General features: G+C 40.6%; 1 protein-coding gene across 1 annotated transcript in view; it reads right to left on the bottom strand.

Annotated features, from left to right (window-relative positions):
- Positions 1 to 1096: 1096 nt before the first annotated feature.
- TMEM19 (transmembrane protein 19) overlaps positions 1097 to 19532 on the bottom strand; it is a 39156-nt gene continuing 20720 nt past the window's right edge. Inside the window, exons 7-8 of the mRNA XM_060025247.1 lie at positions 7822 to 7957; positions 1097 to 1393 (exon numbers count right to left, since the gene is read on the bottom strand). Coding sequence (XP_059881230.1) covers positions 7847 to 7957 — 111 coding nt within the window. The 3' untranslated portion in view covers positions 1097 to 1393; positions 7822 to 7846. The remainder of the gene's footprint in view (positions 1394 to 7821; positions 7958 to 19532) is intronic.

Here is a 19532-nt window from a genome sequence, read left to right as displayed (position 1 = left end):
TTGAATCCATCAGTTCTCCATCTCCACCACCCTAGTCCAACCCACAATCAACTTTTTCTTAGGCTACTACAACAGGCTTCTAACATGCCTCCCTGCCTCTACTTCTGCCCTATTACCCACTGCAATCTATTCTTCAAACAGCTGCCAGAGTAAATTTAAAAATAAACAAACAAACTCAAATTCCTTACCATGACCTATAAAGTCCCTACCTAATGAGGATGTTGCCTGACTTTCCACCTTCATCTCATCCAATCTTCTCTTCCTATCATTATGCTCCTGTCTTACATGCTTCCATTCTGATCGTCTTATAGGCTTAGTCCCTACCTGCCTCTCGGCTCTTATTTGGAGCAGAGAAAGGTGTATTGCAGGGCCAAGCAAGGAGAATGGGTGGCTCATGCTCAAAAAACCCCAAACTCTCCAATTTCAGGGAAGTTTTTATAGGCAAAATTTGGGGTGAGGGCTGCAGGGTGTGTGAGTTTCTTCTGCTTGGTTGGTGGTGAGGTAACAGGGTGGTGCTCTAGGAATATTTTCCTCAGCCTAAAGTTGCCATCCTCCACCTGGATGGGGTTCTTAGTTCCTGCAGAAGAACTCAAAGATATTGTTATATATATCCCTTGAGGAAGAACCAGGACCTTGCCCCATCCTGCACTATTTTTTCTTGACTGCTCCTCCCTTGCTTCTGCATTCCCTCACTTCCCTGATGAGTAACTGTTTGAATATGCTCTTTGGAACTCAAGGAAGGTGTAGGAGACTGAAGCCTTTTTCCTGCAAACAAGAAACAGGGGACACGGAAAGGATTTGTACCCAGGAGGGCCCCACAGGTCCTGCTCAGTTTCAATATTTTTGTCATACTACTAACATTTATTTGTTCCCATGTTTACAAGCTCCATGAGAACAGATACCTTGATGACTGGCATACCATTGAGTCTCCAGGGCCTAGCACTGTGCCCAGCATATAATGGTCACTCAATAAACATTTGTTGCATGGATTGAGGTAGGATAATATCTTGATATTTTAACCTATGGGAATTTCCCCCTAGTATTTCCATAAGCTATGAGGCTTCCTATGTACCAAGGAAAGATAGGGACAGCAGAACACAGTACAACAAAGATTTTAATTTTTACATTTTGATTTTTAGAAGCCCAAACTACTGGTATTTAAAGTTGTTGGGTTTTTATTTTTGTTTTTTGGTGGTTTTTTTTGCGGTATGCGGGCCTCTCACTGTTGGGCTTCTCCCGTTGCGGAGCACAGGCTCCGAACGCGCAGGCTCAGCAGCCATGGCTCACGGGCCCAGCCTCTCTGCAGCATGTGGGATCCTCCCGGACCAGGGCACGAACCCGTGTCCCCTGCATCGGCAGGTGGACTCTCAACCACTGCGCCACCAGGGAAGCCCTGTTTTGTTTTTTTAAAAATAGAATGTATAAGCAATCAGAGTCACTGCTTGATTAATAAGTATTAGTCAAGGAGAATTAGAGGAAAAGCAAGGGAGTTAGACATTGGTGAGTATTCCTGCGGCAGATACTGATGTTTCTCCAACATTCCAACCCCTTCTGCCTTGTCTTCCTCTACTACAGAGATAAGAAGAAAAACACTCGAATTAATAGTCTTTGAGTTATATTACAACTCTGAGGATCAAAATCATGTACTAAAGATGGCAGAGCAGTAAGTTAGAAATAGTCTTGAATGGACATCCTAATCCACAAATACCTAATTTATATAATCCACTGTAGTATGATTATCTGTTATTTGCAGCCCAATATATTCATAATGATAGCATCCCAGATAGTTTTGGGGAATACATGACCGAAGGAAACAAATTTCTCTTTTCCTCAACAAAGCCCGAGAAGGTAACAAGCTTTGTAAAGTTCACCTGTATCTAAGATAGACATGGAGCTATAGAGTAGCGGTGGCTGCATCACGTGTCTAGAGAGAAAACCGGAAATAAACTTACAGAGCTTCCTCAATGCCAGTATTAAGAGAGTCTTCAAATGTTTCTACAAGCTACAGAGGAAAACTTATAGAGTTAGACTTGGAGACAGGGTGATCTATCATCCCAGTTTGCCTAAGACTGTCCTGATTTGAGCACTGAGAGTCCCACATCCTGGGAAACCCCTCATTCCTGGACAAACCAGAATTCTTGGTCACCCTACTTGAAGAGATTTTGTGGCTAAGACAAGGAGGACACAGCAGTACTTGAGGGTCAAGTGGCTATGAGAATGCAATAGGTGACAGATGCCAGCACGTTTGGATGATGATAACCGAGACCCCGATGCCCAGCATCTCCAAATTTCATAGTGTTACCAAGTCTGTTGCCCCAGAATCGTCCCCCTGCCCCTCCCTTGAATGGAAACCAATTACTCTTATCTAAATTTCAGGAGGAAGTTGCGAAGAGTAAAACAATAACTGATTAGAACCAAGTAGGCCCAAGATATCAGAAGATTTGACTTCCAGTAGACCTTGAGCCTCATTATACGCTCACTGTAATACATTAGCATGCTAAATGACACACCCACCAGCACCATGACAGTTGACAATTGTCATGACAGCAACCGGAAAAGCCCATACAAGGACTGAAAAGGAGCACTGCATCAGTTTCGGGTCCAAATCACACCCCTGTTCTTCGATAAGTTATGAATATTTCTCCCTCTCTTTCCAATTCCCTCCCTTTTACCTCAAACCTCCTATATATATGGTGTCTCCGCCCAAATCGGGTTGAGAAGTTAATTTGCGAACGAAGTTCCTGCTTCTCCATTCTTTGGCTATTGAATAAAGCTTGCGCTGTTCCAGTCTCAGCATCAATTTCTTTATTGGCTGTACAAATCTGAGCAGAAAAAGAAGCCGAGACAATGGGTCTCAGCCCGGGCTAGGACCCCGGCGTGGGTACAGTCAACTGATTCAGTAACAGTAGGTCAAATACTGATACGACCTGGGCAAGATGTGAAGGACACTCTGAACTGACTAAGATTACCCACACTGAGATTTAGTTTCTATTATCTAGTAGAAGTCAAATAGGTTCAGTTTTAGAAAAATTAAATTTCTTGTTTGTGGACAAAGGTCATGTACCTTCTATAGAATAAATAAATGATCTGAACATTGGAGGAAGAGTAGGAATCAGCCAAGCAAAGAGATAAACATTCAGATCTCAGGACACAGCATGCCATTAAACAAGCACCAGGAATGAGGTGAGCATGGTGAGAAATGAATGTAAGGAAGTAAATGAAATCATGCAGAACCTTGAAAGTCATGCTAAAAATTTGGGGCTTTATCATAAAAACAGTGAGAAGTCCATTAGGACGGTGTCACACAAAGTATGGTCTGTAGGGCTTCCCTGGTGGCACAGTGGTTGAGGGTCTGCCTGCCAATGCAGGGGACACAGGTTCGTGCTCTGGTCCGGGAGGATCCCACATGCCGCGAAGCGGCTGGGCCCGTGAGCCATGGCCGCTGAGCCTGCGCGTCCGGAACCTGTGCTCCGCAACGGGAGAGGCCACAATAGTGAGAGGCCCGCATACCGCAAAAAAAAAAAAAAAAGTGTGGTCTGCAGACCACCAGCATCAGCTGGAAGCTTGTTAGAAATGCAGATTTTCAGTCCCCACTCTCACCCTCCCCCTTAAATCAGAATGGGGCAGGATCCAGGAATCTGAGTTTTAACAAATCCTCCTTGTGATTCTTATTCACACTAAAGTTTGTAAAGCACTGATTTAGGGGACATGGTTAAGCAAAGCAAGAGAGACAAAGAGGAATTGGAGGCCTGCATTTCTGGCTTAGGCAATTGGTAAATGGTGATGCCTTTCACTGAAATAAGAAACACAGTAGAAGAAAAAAAAATTGGTTCTGTTCTTTTGGCTTGGGGCATTTTTATTTTGAAGCCCTGAGAAATTCCCAAATAGAAATATCTAGTATTTATACCTGGCTATATGGGCTGACAGCATAGGAGAGAGATATTGGCTTGAGGCAAGTATGAGAGAGTCATCAATATAGACAGGGACGTGGACTCCACAGGAGTGGATGAGATCACACAGAGAAAGTGTATAAAAGTAAGCGGCCCCAGGGCCTAGGACAGAACCCTGAAAGTACTGACTTTTAAGGGATGGGCAAAGAAAGAGGAACTGCAAGGGCTACCCAAAGAAGTAAAGGGAAAACTAGGAGAAGTCAACTTTAAGGAGAAGAGAAGGTCTTAAAAAAGAAGGAATCATGAAATACTTTGGAGAAATCAAGTTAAATAAAGACCTGTGAGTGCCTACGGGTTTAGCTACAATGTAGTAATTAGAGATGTTGGTTTAACAGTTTTAATAGGTAGGGGTTGAATTAAACTTGTAATGCTTAGGAACTAACTGAAAATAGTTGATTTAGTTCAGTGGTTCTCAACCACAGGTAATTATGCTCTCCAGGGGACATTTGGCAACATCTGGTGACATTTTAGCTACTGGCATTTAGTGCGAAGAGGCTAGAAATGAGGCTAAACATTCTATAATAACGCACAGGACAACTCCCCTCCCTGCCCCAATGAAGAATTATCCTGCCCCAAATATCAAAATGCCAAGGTTGAGAAACCCTGCTTTAGCCTAATAAAGTATGTATACTTTTGCAGCCCATCATAATTATAAATCCCCTAGGTGTATTATATTATTGAGGCCAACAGAAAGCATGGCTGAACAAGTAGTAAAAGAATGAGAAACTCAAGAGCTCAGGAAACTATTTCCAACTTTGCCACTATTATCTATATATATCTTTTAAACAATCATTTAAGTGTTTTCTCAGCTGCATTTCTTCATGTAGAATCATCTTGTATCCCCAAGGCATTTATAATCCTCCATGAACATTCCTTCCGTTAGCAACTGTTACAGGGAATACATTTTTATTCTAATTAGGTTTCTCCTTAGGGACAAAAAAGGAATTCAAAAATACCGCTATAACTACTTATATCAATAGAAAATTCTAATATAGATGCACTGTTTCTGTATAGCTTTTCTACAGATACAAAAAGTTTGGGTTTGGGCTTTGCTGGTGGCGCAGTAGTTGGGAATATGCCTGCCAGTGCAGGAGACATGGGTTCAAGCCCTGGTCCGGGAGGATCCCACATGCCGCGGAGCAGCTGAGCCTGTGCGCCACAACTACTGGGCCTGCGCTCTAGAGCCCGTGAGCCACATCTACTGAGCCTGTGCTCTAGAGCCCATGAGCCACATCTACTGAGCCCACGTGCCACAACTACTGAAGCCTGTGCACCTAGAGCCTGTGCTCTACAACAAGAGAGGCCACCGCAATGAGAACCCCATGCACTGCAACGAAGAGTAATCCCTGCTCGCCGCAACTAGAGAAAGCCCGTGAGTAGCAACGAAGACCCAACGCAGCCAAAAATAAATAAATTAAATAAATAAATTTATTTTAAAAAACTTAAAAAAAAAGTTTGGGTTTAATATACTATAATATGCAATCATTTGAAAAAGAATATATTGAGTATTAGGAGATAAAGTGGAGGAAAAAACAGGGATACAATAATAGAGATAAAGGAAATAGAGGAAACAAAACTAAAGATATTATTCCTGCAGCTGCCAGAGCAAAGGGAGCTGAAATTTGGTGCTTGGCAGCAAAACAGGGATTTTCAATATAATAGTCTGATGTACTTTCCACTGGGGGCTAGAACTCTGTCTGTCACATTTTTGTATCTCCAGATCCTGGAATGTAGTGCTCAATTCATATTTATTAATTAAAAATAAGTGAATAAATAAAGCTAAGCCTGTAAAATACTGAGGTTTGAGAAATGCTCTTGGACATAGGGGGCTTTGTTAAATAAAATCAAAGCATTTTCCATCTTAAGCATCTAATAAGAATAATTAACAATAGAAAGAAAAATAGCTATCATCTACTGTGAAACTTCTGTGAACTAAACCCATTTGTTCCTTTATTTTCTCAGCTGTTCAGCAACCTTTGTTGAATGCCAGGCAAGATATTTCTGCCTTCGCGGAGCTCACATTCTAGTGTGGGAGGCAACACAGAAGTAATTACGAGGTGTAGTGGCCATCCCAGCATCCACAATTCCTTCTCCTTTCAATCAAAATCTGGTCCTTGCTCACCTACTCTCTCCTGTGCAGCTATGTGCCCCTAGCTTCCGGTTGGTTCTGATCTCATCTCCCTGCGGTTCTTTCTAGCTTTTAGAGGCCACTGTTCATGCATGTGAAGCAGCAATTCAAATGCTTCTCCCTGGCAAACAAAACCGAGCTGTAATTGTAAGCACTGGCCACAAAGGGGCACAAGCAGCTCGATGAAATTTACCAGGTTGGCCAGAGTACATTCAAGACTATGACTTAGAAGTAGATTCTCTTCTGAGTTGTAGAAAACAAGAATATTCCAAGGGACATATAGGCTAGGGAGGGAAGCCATTTAACCTTAAGGCGTCAATGTTAACTAAAAGTGTCTCAAGACAGGAACAAATACGCAGATGTAGAGAATGGACTTGAGGATACTGGGAGGGGGAAGGGTAAGCTGGGACGAAGTGAGAGAGTGGCATGGACATATATACACTACCAAATGTAAAATAGATAGCTAGTGGGAAGCAGCTGCATAGCCCAAGGAGATCAGCTCGGTGCTTTGTGACCATCTAGAGGGGTGGGATAGGCAGGGTGGGAGGGAGATTCAAGAGGGAAGAGATATAGGGATATATGTATATGTATAGCTGATTCACTTTGTTATAAAGCAGAAACTAACACACCATTGTAAAACAATTATACTCCAATAAAGATGTTTTTAAAAAAAAAAGAAAAGAAACCAACCTGGAGCTTTCCCTCCTATTCCCAGCCCAAGACTTGTTAGATGTCTTTTAATACCCTGTACCTAATCTTTATTAGACATGTATCTTACTGTATATATAAAAAAAAAGTGTCTCAAGAAACTTTACATATTCTTGTCCAAGAAGGAATTTAAGTCAAACCTGCAGATTCTCAGAACTTACCAATTTATACTAAAAATATACAACCTCAAGAGTTAAAAAGGGAAGGCAAACAAAGAAGCCAAAGAGTTTAAATGTAATGTGCATTTTATATTACTATTTATAAATTGTACGTGTATTTTGAAATAACCAGAGCATGAGGTTGTATCAGATGGAAGTGTACGTTTGACATGCTTGGCAATAGAATTGTGTACCAGCAGTGTGTACCAAAGTACCCTACTAAAAAGTTCTGTTCAGAAAGGTAGCAAGCAGTCTGAGTCAGTCTCACTTTTTAAAACTAGATATCAGTAGTTAAATGGAACTGGAAATTCTGAAGAGATCTGTCCACTTAAACTAGGTCTGAATGACTGTCCTTTTCCATCTTCTTGAGAAATAAATCAGTGTAAAGACGGAAAAGCCTCTTAGAAAAATTGTTTTGCCCTGGTGAATCATTTGGCTGAGGGTTCTAATGGGAGATTTGTGATGTTGAGAATGGAGAGCTTTTTGATAGCTGTGGATGGTCTAATGGGAAATTCGTGAGTAGTACACATAAATACTGAGGATTATAGCACTCAGTACCATTTGCTTGAGTGTTTTCTTCTCTTGGCTATTCATTCCTGCCTTGTACGGTCTCATTTAAAATTTTACCGTTCCTCTATACCACTTTCTAAATACTTCATAGCGTGTATCATTGAGTATTACAATTACCTATTTATTTATCAGTACTAAAGCTGTAAGCTCTATGGTAGTAAAGATCTGTCTGCCTTGCTCTCCATTATATCCTGTGTCCAGAATAATGCCTGGAACATGGGAGATACAAAAAAATTGACCAAACCTCCCAAATACCAGCTCTCTTAGGCCTTCATTTTCAGTAAGGTTTTTTTGCCTTTGTACAAACCTCCAATTCCTTGAACCTCCATCTGTCACCAACTCCCAACCTCCATTCGCATAGATGTCTCTCTCTTGAATCTTTTTGATGAAATTCCAGTCTTGTGTGTGAAGGGTGGAATTCCATGAGGCAGGGCAAAGAACAACTGCTGAGGAAGGAACATTTACAGAGGAGTTGTAATGCAGAAAATTCACCCCCATTTCCCAGTCCATGTATCAGCTTTCTCTTGGTCTCTCTATCCCCCCTACTTCTAGCTCCCTCATATTCCCACTCTCCTCCATCACTATGTTTGGACTCCTTACTGAGCATCTAAACTCTCTCTTACCAGCATTCTTGATTCTCTTATATCCTTATATGTCTACTGCATCATCACAGAACACTAACCTTCAAGTAAACTTCTGGAAAATTATTCTGAGCCACCTAGATTATGTGTATCAATACAGAATCATAGTCATCAACTTCATTCTTGGGCTACCTGTCAGTTCTTTTACTTTTCTGGCTTCAGCTTCCTCCCACCCCCTTTTATCACTATTACAAACTTTCCTCAGTCTACTTCTGGTCTTAATTTAAATTGTTCATAGGATCTCATTATCCTTTTAGTCTCTGTGCATAAATAGTGATTTCCCCTCTTTTATTCCTGATATTGGTTATTATATATTCTCTGTGTATTTTTCTTGGTCAGTCTGGCAAGAAATTGATCAATTTTATTTATTTATTTTTCTAAGAATCAGCCTTGATTTCATTGATTTTCTCAATTATTTTTCAGTTCTTTACTTCACTGAGTTCTTATCTTTGTTATTTCCTGCCTTTTGCGGGCTTGGCTTTAATGTGCTGTATTTTTCTCCAGCTTCCTATGGTAGAAGCTTAGATTACTGGTTTGAGATTTTTATTCTTTTCTATTTAAGTGTTTATAATAGCTGCATCCATAAATTTTAACACTGAATATTTTCATTTTCATTCTGTTAAAAACTATATATCTATATGTATTTTATCGTTTCCCTTGGGATTTCTTCTTTGACCCATGGGTAATTGTGGCAGGCACAATTATGTCCCTCTTCTCCCTCTCTTCAACCCCAAAATGTCTATATCCTAATTCCTGGAACCTGTGAATATGTTAGGTTACATGACAAAGGGGAATCAAGTTGGCAGATGGAATTAAGGTTGCTAATCATCTGACCTCAAAATAGTGAGATTATCCTGGATTATCCAGGGGGGCCCAATGTAACCACAACGATCCTTAAAAGTGCAAGCAGGAAACAGAAAGGATGTGATGAAAAAAACAAGGTCAGGGTGATGTGATCCACCTTTACCAACTTTGAAGATGTAGGAAGGGAATCATGAACTAGGGAATGCAGGTGGCCTCTGGAAGCCAGGAAAAGCAAAGAAACACACTCTTCCCTAGATCCTCTAGAAGGGAAATAGCCCTTTCAACACCTTTATTTTAGCCCAGTGAGACCCATGTTGGATGTCTTAACCTATAGAACTGTAAGATAATGAATTTGTTTTGTTTTAAGCCAATAAAATTGTGATAATTTGTTATAGCAGCAATAGAAAATGGATAGTTATTTTTAAATGTCATTTAATTTCCAAATATTTGAGGAATTGCCATATATCTTTCTGCTATTGATTTATAAACTTAACTATTATGGTTTGAGAACATACTTTGTACGATTTTATTCCTTAAATTTGTTTAAATCTGTCTCATGACCAGGAATCTGGTCCTCAGTGAACATTCTATGTGTATTTGAAAGGAATGTGTATTCTGCTATTGCTGGGTCAAGTTTTTAATAAATGTCAACTAGGTCAAGTGAATTGGTAGGGTTATTTTGATCTTCTCTATCTTTATTGATTTTCTGCCTACTACTTCTATGTTGAAATCTCCAACTCCAGTTGTGGATTTGTCTAATTCTCCTTTCAGTTCTGTCAGTTTTTGTTTCATGTATTTGGAAGCTCTGTTGTTAGGTGCATATGCATCTAGGACTGATATGTCCGGAGACATATCTAGGACTGCGCGTCTGGAACCTGTGCTCCGCAACGGGAGAGGCCACAACAGTGAGAGGCCCGCGTACCGCAAAAAAAAAAAAAAAAAAAAAAAAAATGAAAAGAAAAGTAGGGGGGAAATATGAAACAACTGGACAACAGGCAGCAACAGGCAGCACAGGACTGTGATCTTTCAGCAAAGGGAAACAAAGTAGGTGACCACTAGGAATGCCCTGGCTTTCTCCCTAAGGACAATTTTCATCACAGTGCAGGAAAGTCTCATTAAGATGAGAAGATAGAGATTAAAGTTCAGGGATGCCAAGACAGCTAAAATGTGTAAGACAGTGAATAGGAGAGAAAGGTACTAGAAAAAGAACTCCAGAAGTTTTTCACAGATGTCCCTCCTTGATTCTTTCAGACTAAATTCCAGTCTTGTGTGTGAAAGGTAAAACTCCATGAGGTGAGGCAAAGAACAACTGCTGAGGAGGGAATATTTACAGAGGAGCTGTGATGCAAGAAAATTCCTAGGGCTCACACAAGACTTGGGATCATTCTAGTGCCCATCAGACAGAGTGAACACACCTCACTGAATAAATGGGTCATTCAGTAGAGATCTCAGAGGTTCCATCTTAGCAGTGGAGCTAAATTGGTTCTCTGTTTCTCCTCTACTTCTCTTTACCAATATGTTAAGGTCTTTCAAATAATTTCACTCTCCTCCCTCTTCCCTCTGTCCATGAGGTCTTAGAAGTTTTTAATTCCTCTCTTCTTCCACTAACCCTCTTAGATTTTGAGAGTTTCATATTTTGACTTCTAGATTCTTAGAGTTTCCTTTCAAGTTTTTCTATTTCTATTACAAATTTACTTTACACATGCCCAATCTATCCCTTTCTATTTACATGTAACTGTGCATATACATAGCAATGTGTATTGCTCATTCTGTTTCTCACTATTTTGAAGCATTTGTGCACATTAATTTGTTGTCTTTTCTTTAGTATTTTTCTAGATGAGGCATCTACTCTCTGTTATTGCACATTCTCAAAGATCGTTCTTTCACTTGACAGATTAATTGTATCATAGCTAGGTAAAGAATCCTGCTTTTTCTCTCTGTAAAGATGCTAATCTACTGCCTTGAAGCTACTAGTGTTACAGATAAGAAGTCCAATGCAAAGGTGATTCTTTTTTTCAGCAGCTTGTTCTTTCTAAATGGTAGCAAATAATATTTGTTCTTTAGAGTTCAGGAATTTTACCAGATTGTGCATGTGTCTTTTCTATCAATTCAGCCTGCCCTGGAATTCTGGGAGGCTTTTTAATTTACAAAATTAGGTCTTTTTCTCTCTTGAATGTGTTTCCTTTCCTCTCTCTAGAACTTGAGAGTTCTTTGTGATTAGCAGTAATCTTATTATGTGTAACCACATATATTTCCCAGCCAAAAAAATTCACATATATATATATATATATATACACATACACATATATACACACACACACACACACACACACACATATATGTATATGTATGTGTATATATATATATATATATATATATATATACACACTCCCCTACCTCTTTGGAGTAATTCCTCAGAGCTACTGAGAGACTATTTCCCAGTCTATAGTCCTCAGTGTGGCCCTGAATAAAACTTAACCTACAACTTTTAAGTTGTGTGTTTTTCTTTCAGTTGACACTGGCGGTGTAGAAAGCAGGCAGGTTGTCACCTCTCTTATTCCACGGAGGTCTTACAACAAAGCAGGTAAGAATGTGTACTTTGAAGCCAGACTGCCTCAGCTCAAATACCAGCTCTGCTGTTTACTAGTGATGTGGTCTTGGGCAAATTATTCACACTCTATGTTTCAATTTCCTTATTTATCCAGTGGGGAAAATTATGAGTATTCTTATGGGCTTATTGTGAGAATCATGAGTCTACTTTTGTGAAGTACTGAGAACAGTTCCTGGCAAGCATATGGGTTGTTTTTAAAAATTCCTTCTGAAAATAGATGCATATGTGGTGAACAAGAACTGTTAAAACTCTGAGCTTTCTAGCTTTCCCTTTCAATTGTACTCAGTGTTGGCTGCACATTTGAATCACAGAGAATCTTTTAGAAACTCTCTTGCTGTACCCCAGGCTAGTTAGATAAAATCTCTCCATAGGAGAAACAAGGCAATAGGAGTTTTCAAAACTTCCCAGGTGATTTCACTCTGCAGCCAACTCCTTAATTCCTACAACAAAGAAAATTCAGTGTTTGTAGATTGATCTCCTCATGTATTAGTCATTGCAAATGAGTTTCCTCAGATTCTTTTGCTCTGCAGAATACAGATCTTAGAGAGAGGACTACAGAGTAAGGCTAAATTTCAGAATCACGGAAATTTGGAAAAACTTTGCAGTCATTTTCCATTGCATTGAGATAGAATCCAAAGTCTGACAAGGCAAGGCTCTATGGAGGTCCAGTCCCTGTCTGCTGGGGGCTCGACCCATCCTCCTTGAATCATTCTCCCCACTGTTCACTATGTTCCAGCCTGGCCAGACACCTTTGTCCTCCTTTAACAGGCCAAGCTCTTTTCTGCCTCAGGGCTTTTCTGCTGGCTGTTTCTTGTTTCAGGAATGCTCTCTACTCCCCACCCTGCGCCCCCCCCACCCCGCGCCTTTTCTTTAACCTGGCCATTGCCTAATATCATTTCCTCAGAAAAATATTTCTTGACTTTCCAATACAATAAGTCCTTCTAGGTCCCGTTGTTGTAATCATTCACCAACATTATAGTTTTCTTCACAACACCTATCACAATGTGTAATTACGTATTTACTGGTGGGATTATTGGCTTAATGCCTAAACTCCTAGCTAGACTACAAGCTTTATGTTTATTTTGTCCTACTTCATTTTCTCAATGCTTTATGCTTAATACTGTACAATACAGACAGTCCCTGATTTACGATGGTTCGACTTACAATTTTTCTACTTTACGGTGGTGCAAAAGTGATACACATTCTGTAGAAATCATACTTCGAACCTTGAATTTTGATCTTTTCCCAGGCTAGCGATATGAAGTAGGATACTCTTTCGTGTTGCTGGGCAGTGGCAGTGAGCTGAAGCTCCCAGTCAGCTACACGACTGTGAGGGTAGACAACCGACACAGCCGTTCTGTACCCAGATAACCATTCTGTTTTTTCACTTTCAGTACAGTATTCAATAAATTACATGAGCTATTCAACACTTTATTATAAAACAGGTTTTGTGTTAGATGATTTTGCCCAACTGTAGGTTGATGTCAGTGTTCTGAGCACGTTTAAGGTAAGCCAGGCTAAGCTATGATGTTTGGTAGGTTAGGTGTATTAAATGCATTTTAACTTATGATATTTTCAGTATTCACTGGGTACATCAGGATGTAACCCCATCATAAGTCAAGGAAGATCTGTACAACCAATAGCTCATGAATAAATATTTAATAAATGAAATTTAGTCCTGAAAGGAGTTTTTGATCGTCCATTTCGAATAGGTTGTGGTTTGGATAAAGAAATTGACACTCAAGCATTTAAGTGACTTGCCCAAAATCATTCAGCTAATTAGTGCTAGAATTAGGATTTGGTCTCATTTCTCCCATTTCTCAGTCCAGTGAACTTTCTAGCATTAAGTGATTTGCTGCTGCAGATATAAAACAAGAGGATCAAGAAAGTAATTTAGATATATGGAATAAATGAAAGTTTAATTCAGTCATCATTCAGAAAAACAATTTTTACTGTACAATAATGTAAAGTGAGTACTAGAAGATACTGGAAACTGAACTGAGTTTCAGTTTTCAAGTGAAAGCAGAAGTGACTAAAGGCTTAATTGTTTCGAAAGTTTGTTAATCTTTAGTTCAGACTGGATTACTATTTGGAACGTGCCCAGTTCCTCAGAAAAGTGTACCATCAATCAGTAATAAAGCTACCAGTCATTAAATTCCTCTACAAGTGCTTTGCATACATGAACTCCAAATCTCTTTGCAACTTTGCAAAGTAACTATTCACAGATAAGAAAATTAGGCTTGGGCTTCCCTGGTGGCGTAGTGGTTAAGTATCTGCCTGCCAATTCAGGGGACACAGGTTCGAGCCCTGGTCCGGGAAGATCCCACATGCTGCGGAGCAACTGAGCCTGTGCTCTAGAGCCCGTAAGCCACAACTACTGAGCCCACGTGCCACAATTACTGAAGCCCGTGCGCCTAGAGCCCATGCTCCGCAACAAGAGATGCCACCGCAATGAGAAGCCCGTGCACCACAACGAAGAGTAGCCCCTGTTCGCCACAACTAGAGATAGCCCGCACGCAGCAACAGAGACCCAACGCAGCCAAAAATAAATACATAAATTAATTAATTAATTAAAAAAGAAAATTAGGCTTATCACACAGTTTGTAAATGGTTAACATAAGGGTTAAAACCACATTGGTGGATTCAAGTTTCTCATCTGACAACAAGGAAAAAGCTGAACTAACAGAATCTACAACTCTTCTTTGATTTATCAAAGAACCAAGGTCACAGGGCAAACTACTTCCCCCAAAACTGGAGAGACAGACAGGTGGATACAGAGAATCACAGCTAACAGGGAGCAGCAGCCCAGGAGCAAAAGCCAGCAGCTGGAGCCAATATAAATTGAAAAACTTTAAACTGTAATTAACAAACTGCTGGAAGCTCAGTGTAGACTGCCTGAGAGTTAAAAACTCCTAGGGGGCCCCGGATTAGGGAAGCCCCATACTTTCCTGAATTTTACCTCCAAGAGCCATACCAAATTCTCACTGTAAAGATCAGAGAAAATCCCTCCAGGGGGAGGAGAAAAGTAACCATTTAAAATATGCCCAGAGCTTTCAGTTTTCCTTACCAAGGTTGTCCCTCAAGGAAAACTATTTTACTAGAACCTAAGTGACTGCGATTTCACCAAGCCTAACCCTCCTGGGGATGGGGAAATACCCAACTCCAGCCTCCTCTAGCTTTTGACATGGGGAAAGACTTTTACTAATAACAGAAAGGAAAGAGGTACCATCACTACCAATCTCATAGACACTAAAAGGATAATAGAGGAATATTATAAACAACTCTTATTTCCACAAATTTGATAACTTAGATGAAATGGACCAATTCCTTGTAAGACACAATCTACTAAAACTCACACAAGGAGAAATAATCTGAATAGGTCATCTATTTAGGAAATTGAATCAATAATTAATAACCTTCCAAAATAGAAAGCACCAGGCCCAGACGGTTTCACTGGTGAACTTTACCAAGCATTTAAGGAACAAAAGATACCAGTTCTCTATAATCTGTTACAAAAAAAATAGAAGCAGAGGGAACACTTCCTAGCTTACTCGATGAGGGTAGCGTTACCCTAATACCAAACCAGAAAGGAAAACTACAGACCAACATCTCTCAAGAACATGGTTTCTGTGGGTCAGGAATTCAGGAGCATCTTAGTTAGGTGGAGTCCCTATGAAGTTGCAGCCAAAATTTTGGCCAGGCTGAAGGCTTGAAGAGTACTGGAGGATTTACTTCACATGGTGCTGGTTGTTGACAAGAGCTCTCAATTCCTCTCCATGTGGGCTTCTCCACTGCTTGCTTAAGTGTTTTTGTGACAGGAAGGCTGACTTTCCCCAGAAATGAGTGATCCAAAAGAAAGCAAGGTAGAAGCTGTGATGTCTTTTATGAACTAGCCTCAGAAGTCACATACTATCATTTCTTCCATATCCTATTGATAATACAGGCCAACTCTATTCAATATGAAAGGGGACTAAACCAGGGGCCATCTTAGAGGTTGTTTATGACATCATACAATGGAATACTTTTTAGCGATGAGAAGAAATTACATACACATGTAACCATATAGATAAACCTCAGACCTTATAATGAAAAAAAAAAAAGCCAGACACAAGAGTACACACTGTATGCAATTTGTATGACGTTCTAGAACAGGCAAAACTACTTTACGGTTATTACCCCTGGGAAGAGGAAGAATTGACAGGAAACGACACAAGGGGATTTCTGGGGTGATGGAAATGTTCTATATCTTGAAAGGGTGTGCTTCACATGGGTGTATCATTTGTCAAAGTTATACAGTTAAAAATATTTGTGTTCCAATGTAGAAAGACTTACTTCAAAAAATAGAACCATAAGAAAAAAATCAGGTGACGACTGGGAGTGAGTGGCAGTATAGATGAAACAGGAATGGTAGAATGTCAATAATTGTTGAAGCTGGGAGATGGATATACCAGGGCTCATTATATTATTCTGTTTACTTTGTATGTGTTTGAAAATCCCAAACTTAGAAGTTGAAAAACTAAAACCAAACTGTTTTGTGTAACAAGCTTCCAATTCCTTTGTGTAAAAGTGTATCGCTTCTTTTGTTTTACAGTGCTAATTATAAGAGCATTTGTGTCGTGTGAAGGCTGCATTATGAATTGCATACTAAGTCATCTTAGCAACCCTGATTATAACTGGGAACACAAAAATGTGGTGGTGGGAGGTGGGCAGTGAGAAAAATCTTACAGGAGCACATTTTAACCTGTCATTATGTAAAAATTGGTGAGAGCCATCCAGTTCTTAAGGAAAGTGGGACAGCAAGTATGACACAAAGATGGCTCAAAGACATTTCCTCTCAAGCGAGTTGATGTTCCTCTTCTTCTACCAGATGGAAGCCCAGCAGGGACCATGGTGATCTGGATATTTAGACAGCACCTCCTACTTTTTGTAATAGCTCTTGTCTCTTCCCTCAAAGGCTCTAAAGGTAGGAATGTAGGGGTGGGATATGAGGTGGAAATTAAGTAAAAGAGTAAAGGAATTTGGAAAGTGGACACAGAGGTTATTTTCCATAATCCTATCACTCAAGGATCTAATTTATCATGTGGAAGTACATATGTCTTCTCACCGATGCCAGTGAAATTCCTGCCAGAACAGAAGCAAGAACCCTCTAGTAAGAATGTGTGGAATAACATGGAGATATCGAAAAGCATAGGATATATTCTGGGACTATTAATAGTCCAGATGGCCCAGATGCATGAAGCATGAGTAGGGAAATAACCTTAATAAGTCTAAACAGCATAGGGAGACTTGTACTTACTATTAGGCACCCATTATCTCATTAGGAGAAAAATCATCCCAAAAGTTTAAGAATGAGGTTTTGGTTAATATATTTTGATGTAAAAAAATATACTTTTCTTCTCTCTTGCAAAATGAATTACATGAACCCAGTTCATTCATATAATATTGGGAGTTATCTTTTTCATAGAATAATAACAATAATACCAAATATAAAAGTAGAAGCAACTTGCATTTGCATGGCACTTTAGATGTGTCAACTAGTAATGATAACATTTACAGACTGCATATTATATGCTAGAGACTGTGCTAGGTATGTCAGAAGACTGAACTCATTTGATCCTCACAGCAACAATAGCCCCATTTTATGGATGAAGAATCTAAGACACAGAGAGGTTAAGTAAACAGGGTCATGGAGCTAGTGAGTGGCAGAGCTAGGATTTGAACCCAGACAGTCTAGCTCCGAGCCTGTGCTGCATTATGCTGTCTTTCAAAGCTGACATGGTCTATTAGTTCTGTGGCTGCTGAAAAAATTACCACAAACTTAGTGACTTAAAACAACACAGATTTATTACCTTACGGTTCCGAAGGTCAGAAGTCGTAAAATCAAGGTGTCAGCAGGGCCACCTTCCTTTCTGGAGGCTCTAGGGAAGAACACGTTTCCTTGCCTTTTCCAGCTTCTAGAGGCTGCCCACGTTCCTTGGCTTGTGGCCTCCTTCATCCATCTTCAAAACCGGCATCTCTCTGACCCTCCTTCTGTTGTCACATCTCTTTCTCTGATCACAGCCAGGAAAGGTTTTCCACTTTTGAGGAAGCATGTGAGGAGACTGGATCCACCAGGATAATCCAGGATAATCTCCCGACCTCAAGGTTCTTAAGCTTAATCACGTCTGCAAGCCTCCTTTGCCAGGTATGGTTGTCACAAGCTCCAAAGATTGGGACATGGACATCTTCTGGGGACCATTATTCTGCCTACAACACATGATTTCTTCAAAGGCTTTTCACTCACATGACTGATTTGATATCAACAATATGTGAAAATGAAGTATACCTATTAACCCCATTTTCCATACAGAAAGACTATGTTTTGCCCCAAGGTCATATAGCTAGTATTAGGGCCCTCTACAAATGGATCTCAAACTACCTCTCTAGTCTCATTTCATACAACTTCCCTCTACCTAATCTCTAGTCAGAGCGAACTTTTTTTTCCCCTCAAAAATGTCACACCCTTTGCAATTCAGTATTTGGATGTGTTGTCATACCCTCTGGGAGGGAGTCCCCACCATCTTGACTTGGCAAACTTTTACTCATCTTGTAATGTCCCACTTAATGTTCTCTGCCAGGTGTTCCCACATCACCCAAGCAGCTAGTGGCAGGGTTCTCACTGCCTTTGTCATACTCTTGCTATATACTAGCCACACATCGTAACATACGTGAACACATGGTGTTAGGATGCAAATGATTCTAACTGCCTGGTTTTGATGGAGATGCTACTATGATTGACATCAGGAGACTAAAGTAAGGATAACACACACACCCTTCCATAGAGAAGCTGACAACCTGTTGCATAACTCCTAGACTCCTCAGCCAGACCCGAGTTATAAAATGGGGCCAGAGAAGAGAAAGCTTCTGTGAGGAGAGTAGTGAACAGTTTCTTTAGAGGGAGTGGTAGCCGGGCTGTGAGTCCCCAACCTGGGGACGAAACTTCAAGTGCACCTTTGGAGAGTGTTTCGTTTAGTTGAGAGAGAGAGAGATGGCCCGTGCCTGACTCATGCCTGAGAAAGTTAAAGCCAACATTCATCCTGGGGGCTGACTCCTACCTGGGACTCCAGCGGGCAAGAAAGTGCCTGACTCCTCTTTGATGGTAAAGCCAGAGATTGCACTGAGATTGGCTAGCACTTTCAGAGGTTGTCAAAGCAAGGGATTTTCCCCATGGAGCACATGAAGTTCACCTGGTGAAACCTAATCATGAGGTTGTCTTGAATCCTATCCAATACAGTTACCTGAGAGGTGAGAACACCACAGCGGAAAGAGGCTAGATGCCCAGGAGCTGAGAAGTAACAGTGGTAGTTTGTTAGAATAATGGCCCCCAGTGCATCACATCTGTCACCTTTCTCCTTTACAGTGTGACTCTACTACTCTTTCCACGATGAGGTGGAGTACATTTCCCCACCCCTTGAATCTAAGTACCTTTTAACATTTTGGGCCAATAACTGCCGCAGAAATGATATCATGAGACTTCTAAGGCTAGGCCTTGAGAGAACTTGCAGCCCCTACTTTATCCTTCTTGGAACGCCTGTGTCATCAAGAAGCCTACTGGAGGATGACAGATGGGTCACATAAGCCCAGCCAAGAGTCAGCATCAAGGTGTCAGTCATACACATGAGGCCATCAAAACTAGCCCCCCAGCGGACCTGTCAACTGACTGCAAACACGGGTGAGTGAGCCCAGCTGACATCACGTAAAATCGAATTGCCCAGCTGAGCCCAACCCAAACAGCCAGCCACAAACTGAGAAAATAGTTTTTGCTGTAAGCCACTAAGTTTTGGGGTGGTCTGCGTTAATAGATAACTGATGCAAGCAACCATTTGAACTAGAGATGCATCTGCTGGTGTAAGAACTGTAAAAGAGGGGCTCAGCAGGAAACCTCCAAATAGCCCACAAAAGCACCCCCAAGCCAATACCAAT

The sequence above is a fragment of the Delphinus delphis genome, chromosome 11, assembly GCF_949987515.2.
Source record: "Delphinus delphis chromosome 11, mDelDel1.2, whole genome shotgun sequence".
Classification (NCBI taxonomy): Eukaryota; Metazoa; Chordata; class Mammalia; order Artiodactyla; family Delphinidae; genus Delphinus; species Delphinus delphis.
This window is presented reverse-complemented; position numbering and strand designations above follow the sequence as displayed.